Genomic DNA, 14,597 nt, shown 5'->3' with positions numbered 1-14,597 from the left:
ATTCAATAGGCTTAAACTATCTTTAGAGCAAAACAGGAAAACATTTAATTAAAAAGGAAAAAGAATTACAAAACCAACAAAGTAGTTAAGATACTTGGGAGACTATCTTAGATTTCACTGGGTGGATAATGAAATTCCTGTTTTAAAATTTTAGTAATTAAGAGCTCCGACTGGCTGTTGGGGCAATGAGAAAAATCAAGGGCTTCAGATCTCACTGCTCCCTGAAATCAATACGCAACTTTATTCAGCCCAAAAGATAACCATCTATTGTCTTTTCAACCCCAAGATATTTAAACTTTTAAAGGCAAAGGAGCTTTTGCATTAATCTCTTTTGTGTACCAAAGTCACCCATAAACAATACTGACATTGTAAAAAACAAACAAACAAACAAACAAAACTCTATTGTTGTATCTTCCAGCTAGAATTACTGGTGTTAATTTGTTATACTGCCTTTCAGACTTTTTTTTTTTTTTTTTTTTTTTCTTTTAAATCTGGGGCACCTGGGTGGCTCAGTTGGTTAAGCATCATGATCTCACGGCTCATGATCTCATGGCTCAGAACTGTGTGCTGACAGCTCCGAGCCTGGAGCCTGCTTCAGATTCTGTGTCTTCCTTTCTCTCTGCCCCTCTCCCACTCACACACTGTCTCTCAAAAATAAATAAAAATTACCAAAAAAATCCTGATCTAACTGTATAGGTCACAGAGTAAATGTTTTGCAATCTGATATTTTCCAATTTCTTTAGAATTCGTAAAATAAAATTACTGATCAGAAAACATTTAAAACTTTGATACATATTGACAAATTGCCCTCCAGACTGTTACTAATACTCCTACCAGCAATTAACTTGTGTGCTCATTCCTACAAAAGACCAAATTATAAGGATTAATTTTTTCATTGTTGATGACCTGGTTAGGAAAAAATATATTTCTTAGCCTAGTAGTGAGATTGAATATATTTTCACAAGGTTAACAGCCATTTGTATTTCTTCTTTCATCTTTTTTCTGCTTCTCTTTTGCCTATTTTTCTATTAGAGGTTTTTTTCCTTAATGACTGGAATGACACTGATTATATAAGTATCTTAAGTCTTATGCAGAACTTACTGAATGTAACTATCTTTTCTTGCTTTAACAAAACAATAATTTTAATTGAGGATATTTATGAGAATTACTAAAAGAATGTATAAATTTTTGTCCTGAGTTCTACCTCAAACACAATCAGAATCTGTGTCTTTTTTAATGATATACGAAGTATAAATATAAATACATATGTATTAAGTTTATTATAATGTACCCTTCTGGTTAAGAACCACAGATTTAAAGGCTTTATTAACCTCAGTTACTATAATATTTTAAGACATGATATACTTGGTACTAAGGTAGTCAAACCTATTTTCTTCTATACTAAATGACCTTGATTGCTATATTGAGTTTTGTGTCTGTTTTTTATAGTTATTCTATTGCTTCATTGGGAACTGGTTTCTTTTGTTGCCCTCTTCTTGCTTCTACTGTAAACACAGCATATAATTCTTATTTAGAATACTGTAAGTATAAAATAAGATACTGTAGTCATATGCCATAAAGAAAAAATAGAGGAAGTAAGGTAGAGTACCTCAAACTAGGAATGGCTTAATGAGAGATGCAACTTAAAATCAATGACCTTATTTCAGGAGAGAAGTTAACAGTTGAGACACTGCTCAGATAGGAAATTTTGTGGAAATAGGAAATTTTGTGGTTAGTCCAAAATGGATAGCGTAAGGAATGCAGGTTCAGAGAAAGATGAAATCTGGCCAATTTGTGCATATTGAGTTCTAAAGCCACAAAGACCACCTAGGAGAGTTTAAAATCCAAGAGAAAAATAACACTTCTCAGTCAAACTGGAAATGTCTTTCACTCAGAAGGTCAGGGACCAAGGTAAGGTCTATAGGAAGAAGAAAGCTATAAAGCATAATACAACAGAGTCCCAAACAGGCTAAAAGACCTAGTAGCTACCTACATTAAGTAATATGTTGTGGGAGAACCTAAGGATCTTATCAATGCTAGAAATATTAAAAAACTTAACTAGGCCTAAGGTTCAAGATTATTAGGCTAACATCAAGACCAATTTAAACTTGTTATTTTTCATTCTTTACAACTTCACTCACCTCTTTGAAGTCCTAGTCACATTTTTGTTTAGTAAAAACTGTCTTCATTGAAATTATCTTTTCTTAGGAACTATCTCTAGACTTATTACATTATGAATGTTGCCAGACTGAATTGAGATCACCTGCACTTAACCTCAGCTTTTAAAATTAAACATCGTCAACCATTTTTTGAAAACCTACAAATATGTATTCGGCCCATATTAGTCATTGCCATTAGTGAATAGTAAGATACAGAATATCAAATTATGTACATATACATTATTTGATTTAACTCTCATAAAAACCCTCAGAAATATTTCCCAATTTAAAAAAACAACCCCCAAACCCCCAACTAGAGACATATATAATTCAGATCAAATCTCTGGAGGATATAAAGCCATACAGTAAAAAATGGCACCCAGATAAAGAATCCATTTCTTCAACTTAAAAAAAAATTTTTTTTAATGTTTATTTTGGAGAGAGAGAGAGGGAGAGAGAGCGCAAGGGGCAGAAAGAGACAGAGACACAGAAACCAAAGTAGGCTTCAGGCTCTGAGCTGTCAAGCACAGAGCCCAACACGGGGCTTGAACTCACAGACTGCGAGATCATGACCTGAGCCAAACCAGGAGCCCCCATTTCTTCAATTTCTAAGGCAGTACTTTTTCTGCCACACCAAAGAAATAAAAAAAGATAATTTTTTCCCTAGATTCTAGGGCTTGATTATGTTATCTGTTTTGGAACAACTGTCCTGAAATGTCTTTTTGCCCAATACAGCAGCATGTAATGCACATAGGTCAGTAATCAGAGGAGCTCATACATTTTAGCTATCTTACCATGTATCTTTAGAAGGAATTTCCTCTAGTTAACTCTTTGTGAATGTTCATACATATAATGCATATAATGCATGTGTTTTACTTGCCCTACAAATGCTACTTTTATAATATTATGCAGGAAAGCTGCTCAAAGTACTCTTATCCTTCCAATCCAAGTTTCCATTAAAAATGTTTAGTGAACAAGTAGAACAGCTTAAATTAGCACTCAGGGAGTTTTTAAACTTCATTAAATATATGTAGATTGACAAGAAGATATGGACTAAAACTACACACAGTTGAAACAAATGAATATTTAAGAGAAAATAATAAGTAATAGAACCCAATGATGAAATCAGTCGGTTTTTTTTTAAAGTTTATCAATTTAAAAGACATTAAAAATGATGCTGCCTCTGTCCAGTAAGTTTTAAAATCACATAGGAAGCAACAAATACCTACAGCTTTAGTCTTAAAATATGGATCATGATAAATGAAATGGGTTCACGGTCTTTACTCAGTTCTTTACTAGAAAATTCTCAATGCAATTTTGACAAAGGGTCTTTGATATTAAAGATTACGTCTAATGAAAAATTATTGTGGGTAACATCAACTCAGGGATTCTCACTTTGACACATATTCACATTTTAAGTCTTCATATAAAAATTCTTAATTTCAAAGGTCACAGTAGTTAATTGTAGGTTAAAAAAAACCCTTTGTTCCTCTATTGTACATCTTTAAAAGCACTTTACAAATACATATCATTCAAGAACAGTTAATTTTCTATACAGTTAAAGAAATGTTCCATTGTCTGGTGGAAGCTGTATGTTTACTTAAAGCAAATAAAAAGCCACCTAAGTTCTTCAACATTCTGTACAATACCAGAAGGAATTTTAAAAATCCAATTGGATGCAACTAAATCATTTGTCAAATATGTACCCTCTTCTGTAATTATCAATGAAGATAAACAATAAAGAGAGGACAGAATCCAGAGAACAGAGACTCCCTCCCCCACTCCCATAAACAGCGAGACAGACAAAGGGGAAACACAAGGAGAAGCCGCATGGACAGAAAAATAGATAAATGGAGAATCACAGGGTTAGTGAGAAAGAATGACATCGGTGCAGAGTGGGGAGTGGACAAAGAAGAGAATACTGTAGCAGAGAGATAACCACAATAAGGCAGGATAGAGGGAGGACAGAAAAGGGGATACTGCAGAGGAGAAGGCAAAGGCAGGTATAGGAAATCTGGGTTTGATGATAAATTCTAGTCTGCTACAGCTTCCCTACAAGAAAGTTCTTTATCTAACTTAAATTCTTTGTCCCACAGTTAGATCTATTTCTTCTCACTTGATGTTTAGTAGAAATTGTTTTAAGTTTCCATCATGTTCTCTAATGTTTCTTGTAACACTTAAATCAATTATTTATGTTAAGATTAACATAAATCAAAAATTTATGTTAATTTATCTAAAAGAAAAATTACTTACATTTGGCATTGGAATAAAATTAATCAGATAAATACAAACATACACATAAATCCACAAATTCACCCCCTGAACCCTCTCCTTTCCCCTCAGTCCTCTGCTAGTAGCCTAAAATGTGAAAGAGTGAAGATTTAAAATAGGCAACAGAAAGCAATCACCCAGAGTTGCTCTAACTGAAATTCTATCTTTGAACACCAAGACTCTAGGCAGCCATATGGGAGAACTTTTTGGCTTTAAGGGTAAACAATAAAATTACCCAAAGAAGCTAAGGAATCTCCATCTCTGGAGAAGTTTTGAAGTAATGGTGATAACCCTGGATTAGCTCTGCTTATTTTTACTTATGCTATCATTTACCCCACATAAAAACAGTTTCTAGAGATCTATTCTAGCATTAAGATTCTTACATGTCATTGCTTAAGTAATACAGATTCTTTTAACCTATCCTCAGAAATTTCTAGATTTCAACCAACTTTTTGACTTTTTTCTGAAACTTTTTAAGATTTCTTTTCTCCTAAACTGTACAAACTGAATATTCAGATGAAGACCTTAATATTTCTGAGTAGGAGGAAACTGTATCAGCTGCAGTATATCTATCGCTGAATCAAAATTAGAACATTCATTCAGGAAATCTTTGCTTAAATAGAGGTAGACTTCTTTTTTCTTTCCAAATTTAAGAATACAAAGTTCAGATCTTTGAATTCTGGTTGTCAGTGGACTAAGTCAAAATAATTTTTTTAAATGTTTATTTATTGAGAGAGAGAAACAGAGAGAGCACACGCGAGCAGGGAAGGGGCAGAGAGAGAGGAAGACAGAATCTGAAGCAGGCTCCAGGCTCTGAGCTGTCAGCACAGAGCCTGACAACACAGGGCTCGAACGCACGAGCAGCAAGTTCATGATCTGAGCCAAAGTCTGACACTTAACCAACTAAGACACCCAGGCGCCCCAGTCAAAATTAACTTTTTAAAAAATAATCAGGGGCGCCTGGGTGGCTCAGTAGGTTAAGCGTCTGACTTTGGCTCAGGTCTTATCTCGCAGTGCGTGAGTTTGAGATGTGCATCGGGCTCTGTGCAGACAGCTCAGAGCCTGGAGCCTGCTTCAGATTCTGTGTCTCCCTCTCTCTCTCTCTGCCCCTCCCTGACTCCTGCTCGCTTGCTCTCTCTCAAAAATAAGTAAACATTAAAAAAAATTAAAAAATAATCAGAAGCTCATGAAAGATCCTGAACAATATTCATTAACAAATTGGGTTACAAATTAAAAACAAATACCAGTTAAGTATATAGGCCAAAAATAGTTAAGAGAGCACAGCAAAAATTTTACCCCTAAATACGGTAAGACAATGAAAAACTGTTACTGAAGCCCCAGATGTGGGATGAGAATACGTGGGTCCTAGTTACTGCTAGATCACTTATTAGCTGCATTATATGTCACTGGACAAGCCATCTCAAGTCTATGGGCCTTTCTATAAAATGGGTGGGTTTGACTAGGATAGTATTTCTCAAACTTTGCTGCCAATCCATTAAAAAGTGTACATATTTGATTTCAACCCAGCATATTCATACCTATTTGAAATATAAGATTTATAAATACTCATGTGAAATATACTTTAATATTTTCTATTTTATTCTAGTTCTTTAAAAATTACTGATTGATAGGATGGCTAGAATTAAAAGACACATAATACAAACAGAAGCAATGATGTAGCTTAAACTGGAACCCTCAATACACTGCTGGTGAGAATGTAAAACAGTGCAGATACTGTGGAAGGTAAGGCAGTTCCTCAATAACTTGAACACAGAATTACCATATAACCCAGCAATTCCACTCCTAGGTGTATACCAAGAATTAAAACCAGGTGTTCAAACAGAAACTTGTACAGGAATATTCATAACACTATTCACAACAGCCAAAAGGTGGAAACAACCCGTTCCATCATCAGATGAATGGATAAACAAAATGTGGCATATATCCATACAATGGACTATTATCCAGCCATTAAAAAGGAATGAAGTACTAGTTTGTGTTATAACATGATGAATCCTGAAAATATTATGCTATGTAAAAATAAGCTAGTCACAAAAGGCGACATATTATATGACTGAGTTATAGGAAATTTCCAGAATAAACAAATCTACAGACAGAAAGTAGATTAGGGCTGTTGGGAGAAGACTAGGGAGTGACCGCTAATGGGTACAGTTTCTTTTTGGCGATTATGGAAACACTCTGAAATTAGACAGTGGTGATGGTTGCACAATTTTGTGAATATACTAAAAACTCAGGAATTACACAGTTTAAAAGAGTGAACTTTATGGTATATGAGTATCTTAATAAATTTGTTATTTTAAAAAATAAAATGAAAATTTACCAGTTAAGATCAACAAATTAATTTCACAGACTAGAAAGTTAAAGGATCTCTGGTGGCTTCTAATTCTTACACAAGTTAAGTTTTAGGGAGGCAAATCAAAAGAGACTCTTAAATACAGAGAACAAACTGAGGGTTGCTGGAGGGGAGGTGGATGGGGAGATGGGCTAAATGGGTGATGGGCATTATGGAGGGTACTTGTTGAGATGAATCACTGGGTTCTACTCCTGAAACCAATGCTACACTGTATGCTAACTAACTTGAATTAAAAAGACAAAGTTAAATTTCAGTCAAACCTTCAGTGTGCCACATATGTATTTACATTTTTTCACTTGGTCCTCAAGAAAATCCAGAAACTGTAGTGGAGGCTCAGAAAAGTAACCTGTCTAGTGTCAACAGCAATTAAATGAAGATAAGTATTAAACTCTACATCTTACTCCAGACACCCCTTTCCAATACTCAGTGATGTGAACATATCATGACATAATGATACAAGTCTTTGTAAGAGGAGAAAAAGCTAAAATCTACTAATTTTTTAAAAGTTTTATTTATTTGGGAGAGAGAGAGCACGAGTGTGCACATAGGGGCAGGAAAGGGGCAGAGAGGTAGAGAATCCCAAGCAGGCTCCACACTGTCAATGTGGAGCCTGATACAGGGCTCAATCCCACAAACTGTGAGATCATGACCTGAGCTGAAATCAAGAGTCGGACACTTAACCAACTGAGCCACCCAGGTGCCACTTAATAGGTAAAATGAAGTTTTTGATGCATTGTATCAAAGACTGGTAACAGTTAATTATTTTTCAGTAGAATGATGCTTATTTAACCACCAAACATTACATGTCTATCCACATATCCTAATGAATTTTCTATTCTATATGGTTAGATTAGCTCTAATTTTAGCAATCTGAACACATGAGAATGTGTTGGGTTCAAATAGACCCAACATGTTAAACATTAAATCTAGTACCAATAAGTCTAATCATGTCACTCAAAGAAAAAAAAAGTTCCTCAAAGAATGGCTAAAAGAGCTTGGTAATATCTACCGCAGCTGAGCAAAAATTTAATAATAATTAGCTTCTCAGAAGTAGGTTGAACTCAAGGTTTATTGGCACTGGAAGTTTGTTTGTTGGCTTTAAGTAAATGTTGCTAAAAGCTAATCTTTAAAAAAGCTTATCACAATCTAACAAAGTTCTAGTATATCCCATGGTCAGTCAGAAGCCAAATAACATCAGAAAGAAATGTAGAAGAGATATTTTACTTTGTAACAACAAATACAGGAATACTATTGGCTTCATAGCTGAATATTCAGACATGTGGCAAAAATATGCAGATACTAATCAAAACTGAAACATGCTATTATTAATATAATGAAATATTTTACTCATCCTTAGTTTTCTGACCCTTGGCGTATCTTTTATCTTCATACTAACAACATTTGGTGTGAATTAGCCCCTCTTCACAAATCTCAAGGGTCTCCTTATTAACCACAAAACAGCTCACCATGGGTGTGTTTGGGTGTGTGGGTGTGCCTTTCCTAAGGTCTCTTCATATGTGATAGATGACTTTATTCCCTCTAAATATTCTACTGTATTTACTTGTCTACAACCTTGGCCAAAAATTACTTCTATGTGAATACAAAAACAAAAAAAAAACTAGTGGCACCTGTAAATTACAGGTATCTGAAAATGATTCTACTGTACTTCATTCTACTCTAACCTGCTTTCTGTTATTTTCTCAGGATTTCTCTCACAAAGTAGTTTGTTTTGCTTATGAAGAGAACAATCAGATTTTATCTGTAGCAAAGCAAGTTTTAATAGCTCATCTCAATCTTAAGGAAATCTTCCCTAATATATCAAAATTCTTATAATTTATAATATTAATATTGATCATTTATTTGAAATTAAATTCCCACAGCACTATTTTCTAATTTTCAGTAAGATTCTGACTGCTTCTAAACAAGAAAATTCAGTTCATCCTTTTGGAATATTTTCTATTAATTCCATCCCTGCACTTTTATTATTACACAGTGTCTAATTTATAAATCCTTTCATTAAAAACCACTATCAGACAACTAAGTTATCAACTTTTCCAATCATGTTTTCAATTCTTAAAATAGTATTTTCTCTACTCACAGATAAATGATGATGTGTCACTGGAAACTGAGGGCTCCCTCTCAAAGATATAAATTAGTTGTTCAATTCTGAAAATAGTATTTTCTCTACTCACAGATAAATGATGATGTATCACTGGAAACTGAGGGTTCCCTCTCAAAGAAATAAACTGGTTGTCCCATCCTTCCCTCATTTAAAACAAGGTGGTTGTTTCTGGCTGAAAAAGGCTGAGAAGGTGCCTCCTGGCATGTGTTTATTAATCAAAATATTGGCAGGGAGACACATAAAACTTTAAGGGAGTACTTCTGTTGTAGTTTGATGAGTTAGCAAATTATGCACAGGAAAAAATGTTTGGTACAAAGCTATTACACTTCATTTTAAAATGAAAAATTAAAATTTAATATATTCAAAAACTGAAACTTTAACTAAATAGCAATAACTCTATAACTTACACTAACTTTTCATGTTTCCTAGAATTAACACATTTGTGTTGAGTCTATTAACATTAAATTTACTACTTATTTCTCAAAATGTTAAATATTTTCTCCTAGTCAAGAACTGAATTACAGATACCTGGTACTACATTTTGAACTACTTTAAAATATGTGAAACAGTGGGTTTATTTTTTTTTTTTGTAAATTTTTTTAAATATCTATCTATTTTTGAGAGAGACAGAGTGCAAGCAGGGGAGGGTCAGAGAGAGAGGGAGACACAGAATCTGAAGCAGGCTCCAGGCTCCGAGCTATCAGCACAGAGCCCAACGCGGGGCTTGAACCCAAGAACCGTGAGATCATGACCTGAGCCGAAGTCGGACGCTCAACCGACTGAGACACCCGGGTGCCCCACATGTATTTGTTTCTTTACTGAGATTACATGAATATTACCTATTAGATGCACAATTATGCCTGATCTACCTAAAGCAAATGGACAAATACTTTAATCTTAAAGAAATTTAAACAAAAAAAGGAAAAACCAATTCAGGCTTAGGCTGGATATATTACAATGTAATACAATGTAAATGTATATTCCCAATATATTCTCAATGTAAATATTCTCCGAATCATAGAGAATACATACCAGAATATTTTAATAAAAAATAATGGGATTGGTGTGCAGGAAGGGAGGGCAGTAAGTTCAATGATCACATATTCTAAGTTTGGAAACATACATCTGATGTCAATCTCTCTTGTAGATTCAGAATGCCTATTAGTACTCTAAAGGATCTAAAGAAAGTCCTATAATAAGAGGTTTAATTTATTTAACCCACTGTTGTCAAAATTTATTTGGTCACAGAATTCTGTTTTGTTTACCTCTATTAATATCTCATACCATTAGTTTTTTGGTTTTTTCACAGAATGGAATTTGGAAATTCTGACCATGTTTTATGTGTATGATGCCATCTGAACAGCTCCAGTTCTTCTTACTGGCAGTCATTAAAGAAAATCAAATAGATTATAAGCTACAGATGTTAATTTTATTACTATTTTACAAACTATAAGGAAATCAGAAATTCAAAATCTGAAAACTGCTTTTCAGTAATTTTGACATAAAAGTTTGAAATAAAAGGAGTTTCAAGGCTATGTTAGGCTACATGTAGAAATTTTTAATTCGAAGATTGTATCTAAAAACCATGTTGCAGTGACTGAATGTTTAAGCCATGTGCTTTAGCTCTATGTAACTAAAAGTAAACAATCCCTCTTTCTTCCTGTACACATTTATGTTAAGGCAAGAGAAACAAAGTAAAACATTTTCCATAATTCTGCTGTATTTACTTACCTAATATTTTCACAGCATAATGAGGACTTTCTAAGACAATTCCTTCCTCTGTATCAAATATAGGGTTATCTATTCCAGTCTTTGGAGGAATTTGGGCTAGTTTCTTAAGTCTCATGGAAGAATTAAGGTCAAGTTCTTGTTTTTTCCCTTCTTCCTCTCGCCTACGCCTCATGTCTTCCTGTTGTTGCCGAATACGTTCCAATTGTGCACTTCGACGTACTGGCATCATCCTGGTGCCCAAATCTCCGGGGCAGTCAACAGCCATCTCTCGATGCTTCTGATGTTCCTCTGGTGATGCAAGATCAACATTTTTTACTTCGCTGTCTGATTCCTCAGTAACATGCCCATTCATATGGGATGTTGTCATGGTTATCTATAAAAACCTGTACCACTTTTTATAAATCAATTTCTCCTATAAAGCCAATCTCTTGATTCTGTAGTATAAAATCCATGTTACTTCAAAAAAAACAAAAAACAAAAAACTTCTCACATCACATAATAATGCTATGAAATGTATCCATGAAGGAAATCTAAGGGGAAAAATGGGGGGAAAAAAGTGTAAGAGTTACAATATAAAAACAGATTTTACACAGCACACTTCCAATCTATGCACAATACAGTAGCTCATAAGTGTACATTTGGCTATACATATTAAATACTTTCTTTTCATTTTACAGATAATGCTGAGGAAATCAAATATTTAAAAAAATCCTCTCCCAGGAATTTGAAGCATACCATTTTTTATAGCTGAGGAAAATCATGTATTGCAAAATTTAGCAAAGCGGGAAAGTAAGAAAGTTTTAGGTACTAGTGTAGTAGAGAATAGGTTGCTTAAGGTATAAAGATGTTTTAGTCATCTCTGTATAGTTGTACTATACTATATACTATACTGTACATCTTTGTACAGTACTTTATACTCAATTAATACACAAGATTGAAATAACTTCCTAGTTAACTGCTAAAGAAACTGGCATATAGCAAACGATATTAGTGGCTCACTTGAGATTAAGGCAGTATTATGGAGGACAATTAACTTTTAGGAGTTCATGAGATGCAGGAGATACCTAATGAAAAAGAAACTTTTAATTAGCAGCTAAGGCATCTATAGGATAAAACCACACTAAGTGAAAAAATATATGTGGGTTATCAGTAGTCACAACCAGTCAACATTAAAAAAAGAATTAAAAGTTAATTTTTTACAAAGATTCATTCAGAGAAAATGGTAGTATCTGTCACTGCTCAAAAAAACTTTAAAGTCACACTGTACAGCAAATAAGAATATATAGGACTTTGGGGCACCTGGGTGGCTCAGTCAGTTGAGCGTCTGACTTTGGCTCAGATCATGATCTCATAGTTCATGGGTTCAAGCCCCACGTCAGGCTCTTTGCTGACAGCTCAGAGCCGGGAGCCTGCTTCAGATTCTGTGTCTCCGTCTCTCTGTTCCTCTCACTCGCACTCTCTCTCAAAAATAAATAAAGATTAAAAAAAAAAGAAGAAGATACAGGACTTATAGACCAGAAAACTGAATTTTAATTGACTCTGCCACTTCCTCTAACTTTAAGACTTAAGACTAGTCAGTTTCTCTCTCTGAACCTTAGATTCCTTTGGAAAATTTATTCATAGGATTATTCTGAGTTTTAAATGAGATAGTGTATGTAAGTTTTAAAACTAAAGGATATATATATGTATACTAATTCTTAGTATTAATTTGATTCTCTTATTTTAAAAATCCTTCAACATATTTTTTATTTTTATTTTTTATTTTTAGAGAGAGAGAGATAGCTGGAGCTGGGGAGAGGGGCAAAGGGAGAAAGAGAATCTTAAGCAGGCTCCACGCTCAGTGCAGAGACTGACACAGGGTGATTTGATCCCATGACCCTGGAATCATTACCTGGGCTGCAATCAAGAGTCGGACACTCAACCAACTGAGTCACCCAGGTGCCCCTCCTTCAACACACTTTAGACAAGAAAAATATTTCATGGATGACACTGGCTTTTCATCAAGCTATTTCTTAGGCATAAATAGGCAGACGGTTTATATATGTGTAAACCCACACATTAAATCTAATTAGTCTTCTCTGCTCAAGATTTTAAAAATATTTACAATAATAAATCTGCTTCCTCCTTGAGTTGAACATCACTTCATTAAATAGACTGGTTAGAGGACATGCCGACTCAGCAAAAGCAGAGTTTTCAGATAATATTCCTAAATGCCAGCCAATCTTCTTCTGTCCAACAAACACCTTGTCACAGACTTCTTAAACCTACCTAGACTATGAGGTAAACCACTAGACCAACAAGCAGGAGAACAGATGCAAGCTACATAAGTCACCAGAATTACATTTTCACAAGAATTTTGGTAGACTTTTCTGTCTTATATCCAAATTTTAACTTCTCTCTTTATAATTATGTGACTTACATATAAACATCTTATAATTAGATTGTCTTCTTTTTCATTAAAATGAGAACTATCAGAATTACGTTAGGCTATTTTATTTCCTTATGTATTTATTTATTTTGAGACAGAGAAAGCATGACCAGGGCACAGACAGAGAGAAAGGAAGAGAAAGAATCCCGAGCAGGCTCCGTGCTCTCAGCACAGAGCCCAATGTAGGGCTCAAACCCATGAATCATGAGATCATGACAGGAGCCAAAATCAAAAATCAGATGCCTAACCAACTGAGCCACCCAGGCACCCCACATTAGGCTATTCTTAAGTTTTATATATTGACTATATGTAATGCAAATTCAGCTTATTTAAGTTCTCATTACACCTAAGCAGAAATTTATGTGGGAGTTACTGTAGTGCTATACTTAATTTTGATTTTAAAAATCTAGGAGTACGCATATTTCCAGAAAAATAAAAGTCTGAACTCGTCCTCTAATTATAATATTTACTGGATATTAAAAATCAAATTTAATAATGAATAATGTAATTTTTGCCTTAATGGTATTCTACAAAATTATGATCTGAAATTACAACTCTTAGCATAAAAATTGTAAGGCTGTGTCCATATTCACCATAACAGATCATCAGGGAGGGGGTGATTATAGCTCATGCAAGAGAGACTGGGCCAGGTGATCTGGGTCAGGGTTTTCATGCTTGGACTATTAGCATACTTGTCTTTCTCAATCTAATCTTTTACTCTTAGAAAAATTTCTGCAACCTGATATTAATCCATTTAAAATTCCATTTTGGTCATTTCCCTTGGAGTGTTCATTCTACTGGGAGAGAGAGCAAAGAAAATGAATGATTATTCTTCCCCAGTTTGTTTCTCCTCATTAGATTCTAAATTCATTAAAGACAGGAGTCTGGTCTTATTTTTATACTCCCTAGTGCTTACCACAACGCATATCATAAAGAGAATGCCCAGTAAATAGCTGTTCAAGTAACAATGTCAGAAATTCAGAGGACCGCACAGACCACAGACTCTAAAACTTAGTATATGGTAAGGAGTCACAGCCAATACGCAAAACATAAGGATACATTTCTTTGAGCAACATTTCAAAGAGCAACAAAAAACTGGCCAGATAGAAGAGTCTGTTCCAGGGGTGCCTGTGTGGCTCAGTTGGTGGAGCGTCCAACTTCGGTTCAGGTCATGATCTTGCAGTTTGTGGGTTCAAGCCCCACAAGCTCTGTGCTCAGAGTCTGGAGCCTGCTTTGAATTCTTTGTCTCCTTCTCTCTCTGCCCCTCCTCTACTCACGTGCTCTCTCTCAAAAATAAACATAAAAAAAAAATCTTTAAAAGAAGAGTCTGTTCCAAGCAGAGGGAATCACATGACCAATAAGAATGAAGAGTATGAAAATATGGCACTTGCAGAAAACAGAATGCAATAGTCTGGATGTGACAATGAGAGCATATCATACATGAGTAATGATAAAACTGCAAAGGCAAGCAGGGGGCCAGACAGAGAATTTAAGAGCTAAAGACTTTGATCT

General features: G+C 34.7%; 1 protein-coding gene across 6 annotated transcripts in view; it reads right to left on the bottom strand.

The window, feature by feature from the left end:
* The window catches only part of PALS1 (protein associated with LIN7 1, MAGUK family member), a 99,925-nt gene that overhangs the window by 51,605 nt on the left and 33,723 nt on the right, over positions 1-14,597 (bottom strand). For 4 of the 6 annotated variants that reach the window (XM_042943549.1, XM_042943554.1, XM_042943551.1 and 1 more), the window contains exon 2: positions 10,658-11,187. In XM_042943549.1, coding sequence (XP_042799483.1) covers positions 10,658-11,024 — 367 coding nt within the window. In that variant the 5' untranslated portion in view covers positions 11,025-11,187. Of the gene's footprint in view, positions 1-10,657; positions 11,188-11,656; positions 11,712-14,597 lie in introns of those variants that run through there. The other 2 variants (XM_042943552.1, XM_042943555.1) reach the window with 2 other exon arrangements.

This window comes from Panthera leo, chromosome B3 (genome assembly GCF_018350215.1).
Source record: "Panthera leo isolate Ple1 chromosome B3, P.leo_Ple1_pat1.1, whole genome shotgun sequence".
NCBI classification, from domain to species: Eukaryota; Metazoa; Chordata; class Mammalia; order Carnivora; family Felidae; genus Panthera; species Panthera leo.
The sequence above is the reverse complement of the archived record's forward strand: the minus strand, read 5'-3'. Positions and strand labels throughout refer to the sequence as shown.